The sequence below is a fragment of the Nicotiana tomentosiformis genome, chromosome 4 (genome assembly GCF_000390325.3).
Source record: "Nicotiana tomentosiformis chromosome 4, ASM39032v3, whole genome shotgun sequence".
In the NCBI taxonomy this organism is placed as follows: Eukaryota; Viridiplantae; Streptophyta; class Magnoliopsida; order Solanales; family Solanaceae; genus Nicotiana; species Nicotiana tomentosiformis.
The window spans coordinates 8,470,920-8,493,842 of record NC_090815.1 but is presented as its reverse complement, the minus strand read 5'-3'; the positions used below and the strand labels follow the sequence as shown (position 1 = coordinate 8,493,842).

Sequence of the window (22,923 nt, the reverse complement as noted above, 5' to 3'; positions counted from 1 at the left end):
AGAGAAACTACATTTTTCTGTTTCTCAAAAACTGCTTCTGCTTCTCCTCAAAAATACTTTTTTTCCTTCTAAAAATTCGGCCGAACGGTCTCAATTTTTGGTCAAAAACACTTTTAATTAAAAAATACTTTTGGCTCAAAAAAAAAAGTTAGGACTATTATATTTGATATTGGAGAAGAGTTTACGTACTTCTTTTGTTTCATAATGAAATAACAATAATTAGAATAACATGAGAAACTACCAAAAAGAGAGATGCAAATGTGTGCATGTGGGAAAACAGTAATCACTGAAATAGCTACTCTATAACCCTATGATTCTATGACTTGTGTTCTTGACTTGTAATTGTCCACTTTTGTCAAAAGTCATGACAGAATCTAATTTGTATCAGATTTTCAGGGTACCCTCCCCTTAAAAGAAGCATTATAGTATCTGTTTGATTTTAAAAAGATAAAATGTCAAATTTGCCCTAATTATGGAAAATGTCTAAATATACCTTAAAAAAATACTTCATGTTCAATGTTACTCCCTCATTTTAATTTATCACGATGTTTGATTGAATAAGAAGTTTTAAAAAGAAAGAAAGATTTTTAAATGTATAATTAATCTAAAACATACAATGATATTTGTATGAATATGTATGTATGCAATTAGGATAAAATAATTAGTTTAAAATTAATTTGTTTATAAATATGAAAAAAGTATTATTATGTATTTACTGGTAAGAAAGTAGTACAACTTAAAAGGAAATCAAGCTAGTATACGAAAAAGTTAAACTTAAGCAATACCAACTTTGTCAACTATCACGGTTAGGGTGTTTCGGAATCGAGCTTTCACGGCAACAACTCAGTATAATCTCAATAGTGAAGTTTAAGGAGGGTAGTGTGTATGCAGACCTTACCCCTACCCTAAAATCGAGCTTTGATTATAAAAAAAATTCTAAAAACGAGTGAATCCTCCTTTAATGAACCTTATACGGAGCGAATTTGAATTAATCTAAGATCTTAGTCACATCCGCATAGGACACGCACAAAGCCAAACCATTAAGAGGTCGTTTGGTGATGTTGGGCATATTTCGATATGTGTTGATGTTACTTTACCCATGTTTTACCCGCTTTTTGATGCTATTTGATCTTTAAAATGCCCAACATGGTTTAATTATTGGTTTTATGACTAATTGAGTTGTGTGTGATGATTTAGGGTGTTTGGAGTGCAAAAATATGAAGAAAAGGTGCTCTCGCTAGAGGAAGAGGGGTTGGATGCGTCGCATCCAATATAGAAAAAAAATCAGATTTCGTGCACCCTTAGCAGTGAAGTCGGCCCATAGCATCCGCACCTGGGCAAAGCTGAGATGGAGGAACAAAGGGTAGATGCGAAGCATCCACCCTAGCATGCGAAGCTGAGAAGTGGAGGACGAGGTGGATGCGACGCATCCACCCAGCATCAATCCCTGAAGCTGAGTCGGATTAAGAATAGGAGAACTTTGGCCCACGACTTTTGTACGCAATATATAAGCCAAAAACGTCACTTTTAGGGCATCGAACATATTGGGAAGGGGGAAAAAGTCACGAGAAAGCTGGGGAACCACAGAATTCATCTTGAGTTCTTATTTTTCCTTTTTTTATTGATTATTATGCACTCTTGTGAATTATTTAATGATTGCATGAACATGAGTGGCTAAGAACCCTATTATTCTAGGGTCATGGGTATACAAGAATGTTGACGTTTGAAGTTTAATTTGACAAAGTTGATTTTGTCATATTGAGTTGTTTATTTAATTCTGTTTTTAATTAATTTGCTGAGTAGCTAACAATAAATTACTATCTACGAATCTAGAGTTGAACTCGAAAGTGAAAATTCTAGATTGTATATAGAATTAAATAAAGCAAGTTCTTGAACCCGGGCATCGGGGAACGGATTCGCAATTAGGATAGAAATATACCTAATTGTCTTGCTTGGTTGAAATACAGGATGTGTAAATGCATTTCTTGTTAATTTTAATTCCATAGACATATAGGCATTAAGTTAGCTTAAATAGGCGAGTAAGAACTCGACAGATTCTTATGAGTAATATCAACCCTATCAATCAACAATCCAGATAAATCAATTAGTTATTTTAAGTTAAGAATGCAACATGATTGTTAGATAACCCGTGACCCTGGAATATTATCTCCTATTGATTATTATTCGAAATCATTTAAGTATTGTGGTTGATCTCTAGTATTTCATTAATTGATAGTTTTTAGGTGGTAAATTAGAAAATTATATATTTTGTGAGAAATCGCTTGAATCGATAAGTTATTTGAGTTTGAGTTAGTCAAAAGTTAATCATAAGTCTTCGTGGGAACGATACTCTACTCACTATTATATTACTTGACGACCACGTATACTTGCGTGAGTGTGTTTGGTCGCAACATTTGGTTGGAAAAAAATTATCCTAAGATTAATTATCCCGAGATTAGTTATTTCAACTTTTCATGGGGATAAAAAATATTATAATTTCGTGAATAACTAATCCCGAGATTAATTATACCGCAATTTTCTTTCAACCAAATATGAGATAAGCTCTTCTTAAATTTAATCCCGAGATTAATTATTCCTTATCCCTCATATCAAATGAGCCCTAAGGGGTTGTTTGGTAGGGTGTATGAGAATAATTTTGTCTATAACCATGCTAATGCATCCATTAATATTCTTGGTATTGCTAATACTATAGTTTTTATGTATTAGTTATACATAAAATAATATCAAATAGGTTGTATAATTATGTAATACACGTGTTGAAAAAATGTACCAAATAAGAGACTAATAAAATAAGCAATTAATGCGCGCATAATTTTCTCTAATACATCCGCCAAACGACCGAACCCAAACTTGGAAAAGTAATAAATTCTTTTTCCGCCAATCGCTATCTTTTTCCTCCTTTTATTATTCTGTTATACCCACCATCTAATTGTGTGTTACATACAAAAGTCTCTTCTCTCCCATTCATCTGGATCTTGAAAACCAAAATCAATGGCCAAATAAGGATTGTTTTTGCTATTTCCAAAGCTCCCCCCCCCCCCCCCCCGCCGCAAAATACACTTTCTCTTTAGGGTTTTTGTTCTCTTTTTCGTCTTTAATTTTGGCAAAAATATCACCAGCTTTTTGCAAAGCTTGTCCTCAACATAATCTCCAAAATAGAAAGCCTTGTGCACCACTCTATAGATATTAATAGGTCACTCCCATTTTCTTACACATCCATCTCTTTATATTCTGGTTTATTCTGTGAAGTTGGTAATTCTTGAAATATTGATATATATTCAAAATGGTAAAAGACAAAATTCAGATCAAGAAAATTGATAACGCAACAGCAAGGCAAGTCACTTTTTCAAAGAGAAGAAGAGGGCTTTTCAAGAAAGCTGAAGAACTTTCAGTTTTATGTGATGCTGATGTTGCTCTCATCATTTTCTCTTCTACTGGAAAACTCTTTGACTATTCTAGCTCCAGGTATGTGTGTGTGTATGTGTTTTTTTTTTTGTGTGTGTGTGTTTACAAAGCTAGCTATTGCTTTACATATATATTGTGAATAGAGTATACTCAAACAAGTTTAGTTTGTAAATAAATTTATGTTCTCTAGCTAGTTTCTCATTCTGAATACTTTTTTTTAGCTTATCTCATACTGATTAAGCTCAAAATGAAATCGAAAATTTTTCTTTGTGTTTTTGCCTTGAAAGTTCCTTGGTGTGATGCATACACTAGTCTTCCTTAGTGATTGTTTCAGTACCACCAAAATATGTGGTGCAGTTGATAAAGCTGCTCTTTCCTTGGCCAGAGGTCTCGGGTTCGAGCTCTGGGTATGTAAAAATCCTTGGTAAGGAACACTTTCTCCTGAAAGAAGCCCTATGCGAAGCAAAATCGGATATAGTCGAGCTCCAATCCGGGTACCGGACACCGGATGGGAAACCAAAAAAAGTGATTGTTTCAGTGTGGTTCAATATAGTGCATTTTGTAGCTAAATTGGTTGATATATTCCCGGCGAATCCTTTAGTAATTGATGCTTACGCCACTAATTGTGGTTTGTTTGAGGGATAAGGATATATATATTTATTGTTTTGATATAAAATTTGGTATAACTTGAGCAGAGATTTGATTTTCGGTATAAAACTTTGTATTACTAATATAATCTGTATATAGCTAAATACGAGGTTTAGTTTTTGGTATTAAATTTTGCAAGTTATGCAAAATTTAATATTGAAAACTAAATGCCGTATTACTAATATTGGTATAAGTTATACGAGAATGTGTATATTATTTTTTACGGAACAAATATTAGTAATATGTGGACATGAGTTTCCAAAGCAAAGATACTCCTAAAGGCAATACGGAAATAATGATCTCTGCTTATTAATCACCGTATAAAATTTAAACATAATAATTACTCACGGCATAAAAGTTCTTATGAATAATCTTTATATTATTTAAAAGATGATAGTGGTAACCTATGATGATCGGACTCTCTAAAAGTGTAGCCGCACTCGTGTCGGATCCTCCAAATATGCACTAAATTTGGAGAATCCGACATACACCCAACAACATTTTTGAAGAGTTCGGGCAACATGGGTGGTAACCACTTATGAAGGAAGTAATGGAGTATATGAACCTAGATATCTAACTGACGATAGTTTCTAAATAAAATTAATTTGATATAAGTTTTCTTAAAATAAAATGACCAAAATATATTTTACCCGGTATTATGCTTAAGAACTGATGATGTAGATAAAATACTAATGCTATGATGTTCAGCATATTACGACAGCACTTGTTAATCCTATAGGAAAAAGAAACTCACACTGCAGTCAATTCCTTTGGAATATTGTAAAATCTATCAAAATTATTCTAACTTGGCTATCCTGCCTGAAACAAAAAAACTAAACTTGCTTAATTCTTAATTGAAATCGTGTTATAATTAGAAAAATCAAAATTAACTTTGTATATAGATAAGCTGAGAATAAAATTATCATTTTTATAATAAATTAGTAAATAAATTATCCTCCAACCATAACACGCTATTCTAATAACAACTGATAACACATGTACGAGCTACTTTATGCTATTGCAATTCCTCAATTTTTATTTCTGTTACATAAATCTATTAGTACAAAAAATCAACAACAATAGTAACTAGCTATTCTTTAGTATAGTCCTCTCACATTATGCGAACAATTAATCTCTTCATTCAAGCATGCATTTCTCGATGAGCACACTGAGAAAACGAAGCAACATTATTAATTTCAATGAGTTGTTGATCGGCACCATAATTAACTATATCATATGTTCATACTCTGTAGATATTCCATCACTGTTTTGATGTTTCCACAATAAATTAAGCAATACAACACAAGCAATTATAATTCTGATTTACATGTTCACATCATAATTGTTCATGCTTTGTAGTAGTATTCGGAATCTACTTTTTATGCTTCAAAAGTTCTTTCAATCATGTTGCTACAGAAAAGTGCCTATAATTAAGTAGTTCATTACCGTTTTGGAGTTTCTTCCACTCCTTTTGTAGTCATTCAAATGATATTGCAGTTCTTTGTATGGAGCTAAAAATCCTTTCGTGTTTCAAAGAACAACGTCAACAACAAAATATTTATCAGCAAAATGAATAACTGTAAAATTCATCAGACTAGCTGATAACATTAAAAATCTAATGTATTTGAATTTATAGAAAATTTATCAAATACAATAAGTTTTTTGCAAGGATAAAACACTAGGAGTTTAAAGGAGGTGGCTGGGTAACCTCAATGTGAACCCAAGGTCATACAAATTAATCATGAACAATTTTAGATTTTACCTTAAAGTAAGGCCAAAAGCGGCTATTGTTTCAAATCTTTGGATGTATGTCGATTATATCGATCTTTTGGACATATAACTGTTGACGTCGTCTGATTAATTGCCTTAGCGAAAGGTCTGACGTGCCGGTTAATTGTCTCGAGCGAATGTTGAAAGCATTCAAACATTCATTTGTTGATGGCTGACTATCATTACGTGTAACAATTTAAAAAAATAGTCACAAACTCTTCAATTAGAACACGTGTGTTCGATACTAAATTTGGATATGGTATTCCAATTGAAGAGTTTGTGGTTATTTTTCTAATTGTTGTTATACGTAATGATAGTCAGCCATCGGCAAGTGAATATGCCTCTTTCTTGGCTTTAACTTTTTCTTGGATCTCCAGCTAATTCTCTAATGTAGCTCGTTGTCGTAGTCCACACATTACTCGCGTCCCCACTACTCCTTCACGCCCCCATAGCCAACAACTTCTTCCCCAACTCCTGAGCTTTTTCCTTAGTCAAGGCTTCCCCTCTTGGGAAAAGCTAATATGTTTCAAAAGTGTAATTTCGGCTTCCTCCATTTGAGTAAGTAGTATCACAATCTCCTTCCTCTAGCTTTCCTTTATCATGTTCTATAATGGTGCTTGTCAAGGAAAAATTCAAGTTCTACGTTGTGTTTGAAGGCAAAAGTCTTGCTATATATGATTCTTGGATGAATGTTCAATGCATGTAACTAGATTTTAGGGAAATGTATATAAACTTTTTTTCATTGAACATTCATACCAAGAAGTGTATATACAGAGGCAGATCTAGTGTGAGAGTTACGGGTTCAATTGAACCCATAACTTTCGACGCGGAGTAAAAATTTATGTGTAAAAATTTATTAAAATTACAAAAATAATAGATTTGAACCCATAACTTTAAATATATAATGGGTTCAATGTTAAAAATATTAAAAATTAAACTCATAGAATTTAAATCCTGGATCCGTCTCTGTGTATATACCATGTCTTCTGCTCTTAAATACAACATAGAACTAAGGATTTTTCCTTACCAAATGAAAATGATTACTAGAGGAAGAAGATAGTGATACTACTTAGTCAAATGGAGGAAGCCGATGTCGCAAATATATTAGCTTTTCTCAAGAGGTGTAAAATAGTGGAATAGACTTAAAGGAGGAGGAAAAGACTACACCCTTTTTGGACGCGTCAATTATTATAGTCTTTTTAACTAATGTGACTGAAAAGAGTTGAACCTTGGATACTATTCTCATTCGCGCCAAATGATTCTCACGCGGACCACAAAAGGGCCTTCAAGCTAAGTTGCGCGGACTCTCCATAATATTGCTACACCCGTGTCGGATCCTCCAAAAATAACTACTTTTGGAGGATCTAACACACACCTGACGATATTTTCTGAGGGTCCGAGCAACATATATAGCCTTCAAGGGTACAATGGGGGCAAAAGCTTTCATTCATGACATTACATGGTTTGAATTATACCGTGCAAATAGTATACATAAGGGAGGCTTCTAGTGTAGTTCCATAGGTCACTCGTAGAATTACTTCAGATCGCAAGTTAAAAATTCAAGTGTGGCAATTTTGTAGTTTTTGAACCCTTTTGCCAGAAATATTTTCTTTATCAATTCTTGACCGTTTCAAGAGGATACAACAACAATAACTAAACCTGGAAGTCCTAATAAGTTGGAGTCGGCTATATGAATCTTCATTGATCATGTGTCTCCACTTAGATAATCTCGAGAGGATGTGATATTAAAATTTATTTTGTTCTGTGAAGCATGAAAGAAATTCTTGAAAGGCATAATTTGCTCTCGAAGAATCTGCAGAAATTGGAGCAGCCTTCTCTTGAGCTGCAGGTAAATTTCTTGATCCATTGTACTTTTAGAGTTTGTGTTTGCATTTGTAGTTATTTCAACTTTGTACTTACTTTCATTCTAAAAATGGAAAGTACTCTTTGCAGCTGGTAGAGAACAGCGATTACGCTAGATTAACCAAGGAAATTTCTCAGAAAAGCCATCAACTGAGGTATAGATAGTTCTATCAATAATTATTTTGGTTAAAAATGCAAAATGAGATTTAACATGAAATGGAAACAGGCAAATGAGGGGAGAAGAGCTTCAAGGATTAAGTGTTGAGCAGTTGCAACAATTGGAGAGGTCTCTTGAAGCTGGATTGAGCCGCGTCATTGAGAACAAGGTTAGTCATTGTTTTATATGCGTGGGACAGAGGGGTCGTAGCCCGGGGCAGAAATGCAGGCAGGATAAGGCTGCTTACGATAGATCCTCGTGGTCCAGCCCTTTCCCGAACCCCGCGCATAGCGGGAGCTTAGTGCTCAGGGCTGACCTTCTTTTTTTTTTTTATGTACACGGTCATGGATTGCTAGAGCTAATGATCTTCATAAAACTTAATTGCTTTGTTTATTTTCTCAGGGTGACAAAATAATGAAAGAGATCAACCAGCTTCAAGTAAAGGTCAGTAACCAAATTGCTTGTGCATTTGTGTTAGCTTAGTACTTTTTCTTTCTGGTGTATAATGTTGTTTCACTAAACGCAAAATTTAAAAAAATGTTACTTTGACTTGCTTGTTACATCAGCTAAAGTGAAAAATTAAATAAAATGATGGTTGAAAAGTAGATTTGATAGATATAAATTATAAAGAATATCATATATGCCAAAGCTTAAAATTTGAGTAGTTAATGAATTTACATTCTACAAAATTGGCTATCATATTTTCACTTTCATAATATTCCACAAGGCTGAAGATATTGTATAATCTACAGGGCATGCAACTAATGGAGGAGAATGAAAGATTGAAACAGCAGGTAAGAACACAACTGGAAAGTCTCTTTATTAACTGGTGGCAAGGTTTGCGCGCAGCAGCTCGGTGCACTAAGCTCCCGCTACGTGCAGGGTCCGGCGAAGACCGGACCGCATTGAGTCATGTATACGCGCAGCCTTACCTGGAACATTTGCAAGAGGTTATTTCTGCCGTTTGAACCCGTGACCTTCTGGTCACACTAACGCCAACTTTTATTATTGCATCAATGCTTCCTTTCATACTTACTGATAGTAACTACTGCGAAATCTTTGTGAAGGTGATGGAAATATCGAACAACAGCAGCAAACATCCAGCAATTGTAGTAGCAGTTGGATCAGAAAACATATATTACGAGGAACGTCAATCCTCTGAGTCCGTCAATAATGCATGTAACTCTACTAGTCCCCCACCTCTAGAGGACCACAGCTCCGATACTTCTCTAAAGCTCGGGTTAGTTGTCCCCCCCCCCCCCCCCGGATATACTGATCGTATAATAAAAAAATTATATAATCAATGAATTTTAACATGTGATAGCAGATTAGTTATCATTTTAACTGAGTTTTCTATAAATATTTATCATAGAGATTTACATATAAATTATCATGCGGATGACTTGTTTTGTCTTAATTTTCTTTTGCTATGGCAGGTTGCCTTACCCAGGTTGAAGGGAAAGGCAAAGTTAGCTAAAGATCAACATCTTCTGTGTGCAATGTGGCTAACTACCGAAATGTGGAATGTAAAAGCTAACTCAAGAAATGTGTATGTGTGACTACCAACTATTGACAACAGTTGGAAATTGAATTATGTCATTGTAATATCACTTTTTCTTTGTGAATGTATATATCTTCGTCTCTCAAATTTTTTAAGTAGGGGTAAGGTTTGTATACATATTACTAGGGGTATTCACAAAAACCTAAAAAATCGAACCAAATCGAAAACCGAACCAAACTAACTAAAAACATCGATACTTTTGTGGTTTGATTTGGTTTGGTTTTGAATTTTAAAAACTGACCATATTTGATTTGGTTTTAGTTTTAATCAAAAAATAACCGAAAAAATCGAATCAAATCGAATATAGAAGTAGCTATTTAAAATTTATCATTATACCTATGTATATGTATATTTTTATACAAAGTTTCTAAAATTTTATGTTACATTTTAATAGTTTGCACTTTTTTAATCTAGTTCTTTGCCTTTACATTCTAATTTTATTAGTAGTTTTCTTTTGTTAAGTACAATTATTTATTTCATGTTAAAAATAATTTATTTTTAATTGAGTCCTAAAATTATTCATCACTATTTGGTTCAATTATCATCAATATATCTTGGTAAATGATAGATTTCTCAAAGAGCAATTGGTTTGATAGTGTTATGTTAAAATATAGTCGCCGGAATATGTGTTTGGTAGTGTATATCTCATATTTAAGAAAAAACTGACAAAAACAGAATCGATAAAAAACTGATTTAATTGGTTTAATTTGGTTCTAATATTTGAAAACCGACTCACTTGGTTTGATTTTTTTTTAGGGAAAAACCGATTCAAACCGAACCATGAACACCCCTACATATTACCCTTAGCCCAGACTCCACTTGTGGGATTACACTGGGTTTGTTGTTATTGTGGTTGTGTAATTTTACTTTATTGCTTTGAGAATTACTAACCTTCTCTGATAATTTATACCAACTTTCGTAAATCCTTTGTTTAGCTCTAACGGAAACTCAGCAATCTGTAAGTGATTTTTCATTAAACCACTAGGTTTTCAGAAGAGAAATGCAAAATCATTCTATTGTTTAAATCAATAAAAGAAACATGAAAATAGTTGCAATACATTGATTCAGAATAAATCACTTGCAAAAATACAATCCCTAACAGCTGCATTTTGATCAAGTCTACTCCTTTTTCGATTTGGAGAGAGCTTTCTTTCTCTGTCCGAGCATGTAACCATACATGTGAGGACTGCCTGCAATTCAGAATATCCTCTAATGAATTCATAACTTTTAGCAAACTAATCAAAATCTAAAACAGAAAGAAATACTGCAAAAAGTTAAAGAAATGAGCGTGCATTTGAGGCCTAGGAGGAGATATTTTAGTGAAAGGATACTTGCCTGGGACATAGATACCGAGGGCAACAAGTCCTGCATAGTAGTAATCAAAAGAGAAGTTCCATTTGTTCGGCATCCTAAGAGAATACTTCTCAGATCCCTGGAAAAATATAGCTCGATTAGAAGAGACCACGCATATAAACAGAACAATCAGAAGCTGAGGCAAGGAGCAGAATTCCAATTACAAGAGCCCAATAAACTAGGTATATATAGGTGCAGAAATTTATGCGCGAGTGTCTCTGAGAGGCTAAGATAAAAACTATAAAGCAAATCAGTTTTTATTTCAGCACAGGAGCAGGAGGGGTGCAGAATTTCCAACTTCTTTTGTGAAAAAAATAAAATAACAAACTCTTCAAAATCTAATGATGCTTTCAGTATATGACTTCTTATTTACTGTAACTTGTATGAGTCGAAAGGGAGACACATTGTCTCAGTACCTTGATGTAAGGCAGGGCGCTGTATATTAAACCAACTTCACTTGTGATGCCAGTAGGATACAGCAACATGAAGGTACTATACCTGCACGAAAAAAATCAATACTTGAAGTTGGACTTTGAGGCGCAAATAAGACTAAAAAAGAACCTGCTTGAGAAGGTATTTGCCACTACTAGAGAAGACAAACTAGGTGCGAATCTGATGGGTCCTCCATTCATATAATGGTCTCTATATTAGTCCTATATGTGAAGCACTTGTCAAACCACTTTAATTGCTTTTTTCCTTTCTTTCCTATTTCCTGTAACTTATTTCACAGTTTGTATGTCATCACTGGCCACCTCTCTTCCAAAGGGAATCTTTGTTTGGATACTTAACCATGACTAATAGAAAAAAAGGCTATCAAAATGGATTTGTGTTTAGGAAAAAAAAAATTGCTCTAACCAAATGAAAGCAATAAGAATATGACTGGTCACTGTGTTGTGTCATTATTTGAAAAGATACATAGGTGGTTCATTTTAAATGGATCAAATAAGGTGGTTTGTTATCACGCAAACTCATCTACCATGCTCTCAAAATTAGAGTCATACCTTAGCCACAAGAGCCAGGAAGGTGCAGAACCAAATGCTTCTTTTGTCCCAAAAAATGAATAGCGGATGATCTGAAGTTTGAGCAGAAAGATTAAACTAATTATCAACATGTTACATTGTTACTTAACCATGAACTGATAACAATTATCAACATCTTTTGTAAATGAGTACAAGTGTACAACAAGCACTGGTTAATAATAGATATGACCCTTGATCACAGCGAGAAGTTAGTGAATGGAAAGAGAGGGAGCAGAACAATGATACAAGCACTTAATTACACCATCGTGCCATGACATAAAAATCAGTCTAATATGCTCTCACAAAATTATTGAGGCAATGACGGAGCAAGGATGATTGGGATGGCTAAATCCTACTTATCCCCCACCCTCCCTTCCCCACCAACCTTGCATTTGTGATGATTGATACAATACCCTCAATTGGGCACATTTAAGCGAAGGTCTTTCAGGAACCAATTTGGCCTCAGGTTTTAAGATATATTTCACTAGGTTCTGCAGCATATATTGAAGATAGCAGGCTAATATCCTTTTGCTGTGTTGATTGGGACATAAAACCCAAGTTAAACAAGAGCAGAAAGAGTAACCTCAAGGGTAATTTCAGCACTAATTGTCCATGCTACATTTTAATGATGTTCTAGACTTCTAGTACATCAAAAAGCATAATTCATGAATGTTAGACTTGGATATGACAAGCAGAAAGAATCAAGCCATGGACTATGATTGAGGGTATTGTATCAATCTTACAATCACGAACGATCAAATCTTCCTAGAAAAAAAATGCATACGAGGTCAGATGTTAAAGAATCTATATTTTCTCATTTGTCTAGCCAAAAAAGCTCGCTGCTCTTACTGTTACTTCCAAAGCACAGAAGGACATGCATCATAATCATTTGAGTGCCAATTTATTGAGAAATCAAAACTTGATGTAAAACTATAAAAGACTAGAAAAGAATGAGAAAAAAATAGTAATGTCAATGGTTTATTTGAAAAAAGGTGTTGTTCAGCGATGCATACTGTGACATTTTTACAAAAAAAGAATAAACAAAATCAAGGCGCAGTTAAGAATTTATTCTCCACCTAAAGTCAGAGGCATCTTCAATCTAGTTTCAATTGTGAAATTATAATAAGATGGATTCCCTGCAACGAGTGGTGGAAAACAATTTCTCTACACCTTCAATTACGGGGTACCACCATAAGCCTCGGGTTTTTACTTTCAATTGTTCAATGTTCTCTTTTCTTCACTCTTCAACTTATAGTAAACAAAATAAAGAAAGAGCATACCTGGTAAGAGAACTGATCTTTTTCTATTTGATTAATAAAGTGATGATGCTCCGACTATTGCAGTTATTCTCGGGAGACTTGAAAACTCAAGTTACTATAAATAAACATCTTAACATAAAAAAGTTTAAAGCTTATGAATAAGCAAGGCTCACCTCTGTTATAGACCAGCTAATCACTAGAGAACTGACAAGTATATGAGACCGGAGCTGCATCGACAAACCAATTCATTAGTAAAAAATATTTTTACATTGCCATGTAGAAATAAGAGGAAAATAATCAAGCTAACCTCAGGGAAACTCCATAAAATACCCCAGGTTACATATAATCTTGAACTTATCTGTGGAAGAGTAGCTGATACTGGAGATCTTACCAGACCTAGTTAAGGTTGAAGAAAAATGAAAAGGTTATTTAAGTGCAAAATCTTCTCGCGGGCTTATTTAGGCTTGTGATCAAGTAAACTTACCCGCTAAACCATGAAGAATCTGTTCCGCAGTTCATGCGAAAAAGAACTTAACAAGTTAGCATCCCAGTCCATTGCATTTAATGATAATAATACCATACAAAAAATACCTTATCAAAAAAAAAAAAAAAAAAAAAATACCATACAAAAAATAATATCACTTTTTCTCAGCAACAATTAGTTACCTCAAAACTGGTTAAGAAAATCCATAAGCATATAATAAGAGAATGGGGGACGGCACAAACAACCAACTACATGTCGGTTTCAGCTAACGGAGCTTAACTACATGTGAGTTGCAAGAAGGATATCCAAGAGAGTGAGCTATTATCATTATCAAGTTCCGAACTACCTCTTGTTCATTCATTAGATTTAAGTAACTATTATTAACGATTAGAAAGAAAAAGCATTGTCATTAGACACAGATCTTACGAAAGTAGGTATCATCTTTTAGAGTTTATTTTTCCACCAAGCTTCATTAGTGCATTATTTTCACATTTTACAAAAGAAAAAGTTCGGAAATTTGAAAAACGAAAAATTTGCAATAACATAAAAATTATCTTTTGGGAATTCCCCAAAAAAAGCTTTTAGTAACACTACACTTAACTGACTATTCTGGCCAAATACTAACTCACTCTAACATCTTTCAGCTACATCCCTTTACAATTGCCAAATTTGACACAACATCTTTGAATGAAAGCAGATCTGATTGGTGTAATTTCCTAAAATAGATATCTCTCATACCCATTAAAGATTCAGCCTTTTAGGAAAACTGAATCATGAATATGAGTGAGGAGAATTTAATGTATCATCAACCACATTTATCAACTATCATACCCAATATTTATACAGAGAATAAATAGCATTCAACCCCCTCCCCCACCCCAACCCCACAAAAAAAAACCCAGTTATTATATACATTATTATAAAATTATGAGTTTAAGTTATGTGCATTGATAGTATAAAAATTATTTATATAATCATGTCACTTGTTACATAATTAGAAAATTTAATTGGTAATCTCGTTAAAATGATAACTGACCTGCTATCACAGGTAAAAATTCACTAATAGTGTAAAATAAACTTTACGCTGTCAGTGTAGATAATTTAAATCCTAAAAGCATAGCCTTGGTGGGAGTTTACCTCTAAAATGGCAGCGGTTTGAGCTAAGAGCAGAGGCCTCTCTACAGCTTCATAGACATGTTCATGCCCTGACTCTTTCAGTGTTTTCACAGCAAGATAAAAAACTTGAAACCTGAATTTCCAATTACCAATTTACAATTTGTACAAAATATCAGAGTAGTAAAGAGAGAGAAATCAAATCTGCAGTTAACTAATAATAAAAAAAACAAAAATCAAACAGCCAATCAATCATTCAACCAACAACATTTCAATCCCAAAAATTTCATATAGTTCATTCGAACCAATAACTTTGGCTCGGAACTGTACTGTATATGTGTTTAAAAATCACAGTAAATAAGAATAAATAATAAGTTTCAAACCAAATAAATCTAATGAGATATGGTAGAATTCCAAACTCGTAACCAGAACATTAAAATCCTTGATCCGCCTCTGAATCTCTTAGATGCCAATGTAGTGTGCGACTAGAGAAAATAATAATAGAATAACAACAACAACAACAACAACAACAACAACAACAACAACAACAACAAATTCAGTGAAATCCCATAAGTGGGGTATGGGGAGGGTAGTGTGTACGCATATCTTGGTAGATAGACTGCTTTCGGTAAAACATCGGCTAAAAAACAGAACAAGGAGTAATAAACAAACAATAAAACCAGTGAAATCACACAAGTGGGATATGGGGAGGGTAGTGTGTACCCATATGTTACCCCTAGCTTATGAAGTTAGATATGCTGTTTCCGGTAGAACCTCGGCTCAAAAACAGAATAGGGAGCAATAAACAAACAATAACATCAACAAGGTAATAGGACAACGGAAGCAAATGGAAAATAATAATAGAAAAAAGAAAAAAGTGGGGATTGAACATACCATCCAAAAAAGACAGTCCAATTGTAAAGGGTGAGGTATACACGTCTAAGAGCTGATAAAACTCCAGCCATTGAAGCACTCCAAAAAGCTTAAAAACTCTTAAAAAATAAACTTTGAGAAGAAATAGAAATAATTCCAATTGGGTATTTGAAGAGAGAGCTAATTATGAGTAATTAATTGTTGTAGGTGAGTTAGATGAACTACTAATAGATCTGCTAAAGAACAGTCAACAGTGTCACATTCTTGTTTATCTGACACTCAGTTTTGATTCTCAACTGTCAACGCTCAGCGGATTGATTGCTATTCATTCAAATCTGGGAAGCTTATTAATGGTGTTAGGGACAAGGAAACGATGTCGTACGTAAATGGGTCGGATTTACATCTGGGGCACCCCATATTTATGGTTAGAAAAAGAGTCGAGTCACATCGAATTTCCTTAAGAAAAGGCACATTTCTGGAAATATTCGAAAATGAGATGTGTAATTTCCTGATATAGTGAAGTAAAATAAATTGCTATTTTTAGATATCAACACTCTGTCACTCAATCTTTCTTCATCTTTTTTTCTTTTTCTTTTTTTTTGGGATTTAACGTGATATGTTTAAAAGATTTTTATTTACACTAAAATTACAAGTTACTTTTGTCGAGGAATACAAAGTTGTCCAGGTGAAAATTGCCTTTTAATTTAACTGGGCGTTTGGACATAAGAATTGTAAAATTCCGAAAAAATTTTAAAAAAAAATTTAAGTGAAAATGATATTTAAAAATTAGAGATATATTTGGACATGAATACAATTTGGAGCTATTTTGAATTTATGAAGAAAAAAAACTTTTTGGAATTTTAATTTTTTTGAAAAACTGCGAAATTCAACTTAACCGAAAAAAAAATATTTTTTTTTTAATTTTTAATTTTATTTTATGGTCAAACGGGTCCTAAGCATTCAAGAAACAGTTGGGACAGTCCATATGTTAAAAGAGAATATTGGTGGGCTTATTAGTTGGGGAAATAGATAGGCAAAAAAACAATAACATGTTAGCTTGTCTGTTCACTTTCCTAAAATTATCTTTGACTACCTAAGGGTGGTTATAAAATTAGGCCAACCTCTATTTCCCCCAATATCAAAATACATTTTAAAAGTTTTTTATTTATTTCAAGAAACCACAAGGTAAGCTCAAAAATCCTGTAAGTATAACTTTTGGTGCACAATCAGCGGACTGTTATAAAATAAAGACCGTAAACTAAAGACAAGTATAGAGAGAAACTGATATATTATTCAAACTTCAAACTTATTTTCATAATGAACTGAAATCTCCTCTATTTATAGAAGAAAGCAAGTCGCTGTGTAAGCTGCTACTGTACCAGATATAGATAATCTTCTATCGGGGGTAATGTTTATCCATAATGGAGTACCGAAAGGATAAACTCATTGTACCAGATATAGATAATCTTCTACCGAGGGTAATGTTTATCCATAACGGGGTACCGAAAGGATAAGCTCATTGTACCAGATATAGATAATCTTCTACTGGGTGTGATGTTTATCCATAACGGGGTACTAAAAGGATAAGCTCATTGAACCAGCTATAGATAATCTTCTACCGGGGGTGATGTTTATCCATAACGGGGTACTGAAAGGATAAGTTTCTTCAGGAGACTTATTTTCAATAGAGTACTAAATAAATAAACATATTTATGGCGGAGTCTCATATAAATAAGCTTCTTCGGGAAGCTTATTTACAATGGAGTACTAAATGAACATCCATAATATAATATATTTATAACACTCCTCCTTGGATGTTCATTAAAAGATAATGTACCCCATTAAAATCTTACTAGGAAAAATCCCGTGGAAAAAAATCCTAGTGAAGGAAAAAGAGTACACATATTTAGTAATACGCATAACTAGTTGTTTCATTAGAAACCTTATAAGGAAAATCCTGTGGAAAAAATCTTAGTAAGGAAAAAAGAGTATAGCGCGTATTTTACTCCCCTGATAAAAATACTGTTTCAAATATTTGAGTCTCCGCATTCCAATTTTGTATACCATCTTCTCAAAAGTTGAAGTTGGCAAAGATTTAGTGAATAAATCTGTCAGATTGTCACTTGAACGGATTTGATGTACATCAATGTTACCATTTTTGAAGATCATGTGTGTAGAATAATTTTGGTGAAATGTGCTTCGTTTTATCTCCTTTTATAAATTCCCCCTTTAATTGGGCTATGCATGCAATATTGTCTTCGTATAAAATTGTGGATCTTTTATCACATTCCAAATCATATTTTCCTTGAATAAAATAAATCACTGATCTCAACCATTCGCATTCCCTACTTGATTCATGAATAGCTATTATTTCAGCATTATTTGAAGAAGTAGCAACAATAAATTGCTTTGTAGAGCATCATGATATGACAGTACCTCCACATGTAAACACGTATCCGGTTTAAGATCGAGCTTTATATGGATCAAATAAATAACTTGTATCTGCATAACCAACAAGATCTGCACTACCTTTGTTAGAATAAAATAAACCCATATCAAGTGTTCCCTTTAATTATCGCAATATATGCTTAATCATGTTCCAATGTCTCCATGTAGGAGAAGAGCTATATCTTGCTAGTAAATTAACATTAAATGCTATATCAGGCATTGTAGCATTAGCAAGATACATAAGTGCACCAATTGTACTAAAATAAGGTATTTCGGGACCAAGGAGTTCTCCATCTCTGGAGGTCGGAACAAATCCTTATTCATTTTAAGTGATCGAACAACCATTGATGTACTCAATGGGTGCGCTTTGTCCATGTAAAAGCGTTTTAAGACCCTTTCTGTATAGGCAGATTGATGGATACAGATCTCGTCTGTTAAATATTCAATTTGCAGACCAAGACAAAGTTTTATCTTTCTAAGATCTTTCATCTCAAATTCTTTCTTAAGATATTCAATTTCCTTTTGGAGCTGTTCTGGAGTTCCAATAAGATTTATGTCATCAATATAAACAGCAAGTATAACAAATTCTGATGCCATTTTCTTTATAAAAATACATGGACAAATAATATCATTTATGTAACCCTCTTTAAGCAAAGATTCACTAAGGCGATTATACCACATACGCCCAGATTGCTTTAACAAATACAAAGATCTTTGTAATCTGATTGAATACATTTCCCGAGATTTTGGATTTGCTTCAGGCATTTTAAGTCGTTCGAGGATTTTCATATAAATTTCATTATCAAGTGAACCGTACAGATAAGCTGTAACTACATCTATTAGATATATTTCAAGCTTTTCATGTAGTGCTAAACTGATGAGATATCGAAATGTTATGGCATCCATAACAGGTGAATATGTTTCATCAAAATCGACTCCAGGTCGTTGTGAGAATCCTTGTAGCTTTATATCTTTCAATTTCATTCTTATCATTCCTTTTTTGCACAAAAACCCATTTATGACCAACTGGTTCTATACCAGAAGGTGTTTGGACTACTAGTACAAAGACCTCTCTTATAGCAAGTGCGTTCAATTCTGATTGAATTGCCTCTTACCATTTTGGTCAATCAGATCTTTGTCGACATTCTTCGACAGATCGGGGTTCAAGATCCTCAATATCTTGCATAATGTTAAGTACAACATTGTATTCAAAAATATTATCCACCACTATTTTGGATCGATTTAAATTAATTCCTTCACCAGTAGAACTTATTAAAATCTTAGTCTCGAGTTCATTGATTTCTTCAGGAATCTCAGAACTAATCAGATCTTGGGTCTCTTCAGGGGATCCCTTCATAGTATCATTTTGATCATTTGTTGATTTTCTTTTTCGAGGATTTTAATCCTTAGAACCCAAAGGCCTATCACGCTTCAGGCGTGCTTTAGGTTCACTAGCTCTCATGCTAGTAGATGGTCCTGTTGGGACATCAATTCGGATAGGTACATTCTCTACAGGGATATGTGACTTAGTTATCCTTTTCAAATCAGTAAACGTGTCTGGCATTTGATTTGCTATATTTTATAAATGGATGATCTTGTGGACCTCCTGATTACATATAGGGGTACATGGATCAAAATGAGATAATGATGAAATTTTCCACACAATTTCTCTTTTGATTTCCTTTTTCTCTCCCCCTAATTATAGGAAATTTATTTCATCAAACTGACAATCTATAAATCGAGCAGTAAATAAATCTCTCATCAATGGTTCAAGATAGCGAATAATAGAGGGTGATTCAAACCTAACATATATTCCTAACCTTCTCTATGGGCCCATCTTACTACGTTGTGGTGGTGCTACTGCACATATACAGCACATCCAAAAATTCGTAGATGGACAATATCTGGTTCATGACCATAAACTAATTGTGACAGAGAGTATTTATTATAATGTATCGGTCTGAGACGGATAAGTGATGCTGCATGCAAGATAGCATGGCCCCAAACAGTAATGGGCAATTTTATTTTCATAAGTAGTGGTCTTGCTATCAATTGCAAGCGTTTAATAAATGACTCTACAAGGCCATTTTGAGTATGAACATAAGCTACCGGATGTTTAACTTTTATCCATACTGATAGACAATAATCATCAAAAGCTTGAGATGAGAATTCTCCAGCATTATCAAGGCTAATAGCCTTTATAGGATAATCTGGGAATTGTTCCCTTAATCGAATTATTTGGGCTAATAGCTTTGCAAATGCCAGGTTGCGAGATGATAGTAGGAACACATGAGACCATGTTGAAGATGCATCTATTAGGACCATAAAATATCTAAACAGCCCACTTGGCGGGTGAATAGGTCCACATATATCCCCATATATATGTTTTAAAAAGGTAGGGGATTCAATGCCAACCTTCATTGGTGATAGTCTAGTGATCATTTTGCCTTGATAACAAGCATCACAAGAAAATTCATTATTTGTAAGAATCTCCAGGTTCTTTAATGGATGCCCACTCGAATTTTCAATAATCCGTCTCATCATTATTGATCCAGGATGGCCCAAACGGCCATGCCAAAGCACAAAAATATTTGAATCAGTAAACTTCTGGTTTACGATAGAATGTGCTTCAACAGTACTAATCTTTGAATAGTATAAGACAGAAGATAGAGTTGGTAACTTGTCTACAATACACTTCTGCCCAGAAACATTCTTTGTAATACAAAGATATTCCATATTCATTTCATCTATCGTCTCAACATGATACCCATTTCGGCGGATATCTATAAAACTCAACAAGTTTTTCGGGACTTGGAGGAGAATAATGCATTATCTATAATAAGTTTGTTCCCTTAGACAGAAATATAGTGGCTCTTGCGGAGCCTTCAATTAAACTTATATTACCAGAAATTGTTGAAACATTTGCTTTTTCCTTATGCAAATAAGAAAAGTATTTCTGATCTTTGAATATGGCATGAGTTGTTCCACTATCAATTACACAAATATCTTCATGATTGGTCTTTGATCCAAACATAATTTGAGTATTATCCATATTCTTCAAAATGACATAAACAAAATAAATATGATAGTAAACATCATTGTCAAAGCATAACTTTTATTTATGTACAACAATTACATAACCATACTATCTATTACAAACAACAAAAATTAAAATATTTACATTTCTACAGATTTATCACCGATCACATGACTTATTTCTCCTTTCGGGAGTGCAAAGTAATCAGCTACATCCAAATACATGAAGTCAAAATTATCTTCAGAAATAAAATTTGCTTCAGCATTTTTCTCTGTCTTCTTCAGGGAGGCTTGATACAGCTCAACCAGGTGCTTTGGCGTACGACATGCACGTGACCAGTGCCCTTTTCCTCCACATCTATAGCATGCATTTTCTGCCTTTACTGCTTGCATCGCTTCATACTTTTGTTCCTTCATTTTCCACTGCTGGTGGTGAAGAGGGTTCTTTGGTATATTATTATTACCATAATTAGAGTTTCTTCCCCGACCACAGCCATGACCACAATTGGGGCCACGCCCTCTTCCACGCTTTGCTTGGTGAAAGTTCGTCTCATTCACTTCAGGGAATGGACAAGAACCAGTAGGTCGACTTTCATGATTTTTCATTAATAGCCTATTATGTTGCTCGGGCACAAGAAGATGTGAGATAAGTTCAGAATACTTATTGAATCTCATCTCTCGATATTGTTGCTGCAGGAGCATATTCGAGGCATGAAAAATGGTGAAAGTTTTCTCCAACATATCATGATCAGTAATATTATCACCACATAATTTCAATTAGGAAATAATCCTGAACATAGAAGAATTATACTCACTGATAGATTTAAAATCTTGTAGCCTTAGATGAGTCCAATCATAATGTGCCTGTGGAAGAACGACCATCTTCAGGTGGTCATATCTATCTTTTAAATTATTCCACAGTATGACTGGATCTTTAATAGTGAGATATTCCATTTTCAATCCTTCATCAAAGTGATGGAGTAGGAATATCATTGCTTTGGCACGGTCTTGGTTTGATGCTTGATTTTCGTCCTTGATGGTGTCTGCCAGACCCATCACATCAAGATGAATTTCAGCATCAAGCACCCAAGACATGTAGCTTTTGCCCGATATATCGAGGGCTACAAATTCAAGTTTAGAAAGATTTGACATTATTTAGAAAAAGAAAGTCCGTACCTCTGATACTTTTAAAGTATTTGCTCGAGATGGCAGAGTCTCGTGCTGATAACGTGTTATAAAATAAAGACTGTAAAGTAAAGACAAGTATAGAGAGAAACTGATATATTATTCAAATTTCAAACTTATTTTCATAATGAACTGAAATCTCCTTTATTTATACAAGAAAGCAAGTTGTTGTGTAAGTTGATTCTGCAAGCTGCTGTGTAAGCTGCTACTGTACCCGATATAGATAATCTTCTACAGGGGGTAATGTTTATCCATAACGGAGTACCGAAAGGATAAGCTCATTGTACCAGATATAGATAATCTTCTACCGGGAGTAATATTTATTCATAACGGGGTACCGAAAGGATAAGTTCATTGTATCAGATATAGATAATCTTCTACCGGGTGTGATGTTTATCCATAACGTGGTACTGAAAGGATAAGCTCATTATACCAGATATAGATAATCTTCTACCGGGAGTGATATTTATCCATAACGGGGTACTAAAAGGATAAGCTTCTTCAGGAGACTTATTTCCAATAGAGTACTAAATAGATAAACATATTTACGGCAGAGTCTCATATAGATAAGCTTCTTCAGGAAGTTTATTTACAACAGAATACTAAATGAACATCCATAATATAATATATTTATAACACTGACCAAATTTATTTTCCTTTTCCATTATTTATTTTTATTTTTTCTGATACCTTTTGTGCAGATTTTATATTTTAAAGTTGTGGTTAAT

The 22,923-nt window shown here is 33.9% G+C and overlaps 3 protein-coding genes across 4 annotated transcripts; 1 reads left to right on the top strand and 2 right to left on the bottom strand.

The window, feature by feature from the left end:
* Positions 1 to 2,934: 2,934 nt before the first annotated feature.
* LOC104121449 (MADS-box protein JOINTLESS-like) lies at positions 2,935 to 9,512 on the top strand. 2 transcript variants are annotated; one of them, XM_009633454.4, is made up of 8 exons: positions 2,936 to 3,486; positions 7,615 to 7,693; positions 7,798 to 7,862; positions 7,934 to 8,033; positions 8,267 to 8,308; positions 8,617 to 8,658; positions 8,932 to 9,104; positions 9,301 to 9,512. In XM_009633454.4, the coding sequence occupies exons 1-8, from the start codon at positions 3,305 to 3,307 to the stop codon at positions 9,317 to 9,319; spliced, it is 702 nt and encodes a 233-aa protein (XP_009631749.1). In that variant the 5' UTR covers positions 2,936 to 3,304; the 3' UTR covers positions 9,320 to 9,512. The 2 variants fall into 2 exon arrangements, with proteins under 2 accessions (XP_009631750.1, XP_009631749.1); XM_009633455.4 differs by lacking the exon at positions 8,267 to 8,308 and having other exon boundaries at positions 2,935 to 3,486.
* Positions 9,513 to 10,380: 868 nt separating this feature from the next.
* LOC104121448 (very-long-chain (3R)-3-hydroxyacyl-CoA dehydratase PASTICCINO 2A-like) lies at positions 10,381 to 15,907 on the bottom strand. The gene is made up of 9 exons (XM_070199543.1): positions 15,548 to 15,907; positions 14,678 to 14,789; positions 13,541 to 13,559; positions 13,364 to 13,452; positions 13,230 to 13,283; positions 11,780 to 11,850; positions 11,195 to 11,276; positions 10,757 to 10,857; positions 10,381 to 10,611 (listed from the first exon to the last, which is right to left on the bottom strand). The coding sequence occupies exons 1-9, from the start codon at positions 15,616 to 15,618 to the stop codon at positions 10,545 to 10,547; spliced, it is 666 nt and encodes a 221-aa protein (XP_070055644.1). The 5' UTR covers positions 15,619 to 15,907; the 3' UTR covers positions 10,381 to 10,544.
* Positions 15,908 to 21,151: 5,244 nt separating this feature from the next.
* Positions 21,152 to 21,685, bottom strand: LOC138909228 (uncharacterized). The gene has a single exon (XM_070200416.1). The coding sequence runs from the start codon at positions 21,683 to 21,685 to the stop codon at positions 21,152 to 21,154; it is 534 nt and encodes a 177-aa protein (XP_070056517.1).
* Between the last annotated feature and the right edge of the window lie 1,238 nt (positions 21,686 to 22,923).

Bases quoted from the DNA above. Each gene is read 5' to 3' on its own strand.
- LOC104121448 (XM_070199543.1), bottom strand. From the start codon at position 15,618: ATGGCTGGAGTTTTATCAGCTCTTAGACGTGTATACCTCACCCTTTAC. The intron at 11,851-13,229 runs GTGAGCCTTGCT...CTCAAACTTCAG, and splicing joins TTAGCTGGTCTATAACAGAG to ATCATCCGCTATTCATTTTT. The intron at 10,858-11,194 runs GTACTGAGACAA...ATATTTTTCCAG, and splicing joins GCGCCCTGCCTTACATCAAG to GGATCTGAGAAGTATTCTCT.
- LOC104121449 (XM_009633454.4), top strand. From the start codon at position 3,305: ATGGTAAAAGACAAAATTCAGATCAAGAAAATTGATAACGCAACAGCA. The intron at 8,034-8,266 runs GTTAGTCATTGT...TTATTTTCTCAG, and splicing joins GCCGCGTCATTGAGAACAAG to GGTGACAAAATAATGAAAGA. The intron at 8,309-8,616 runs GTCAGTAACCAA...TATAATCTACAG, and splicing joins TCAACCAGCTTCAAGTAAAG to GGCATGCAACTAATGGAGGA.
- LOC138909228 (XM_070200416.1), bottom strand. From the start codon at position 21,685: ATGAGATTCAATAAGTATTCTGAACTTATCTCACATCTTCTTGTGCCC.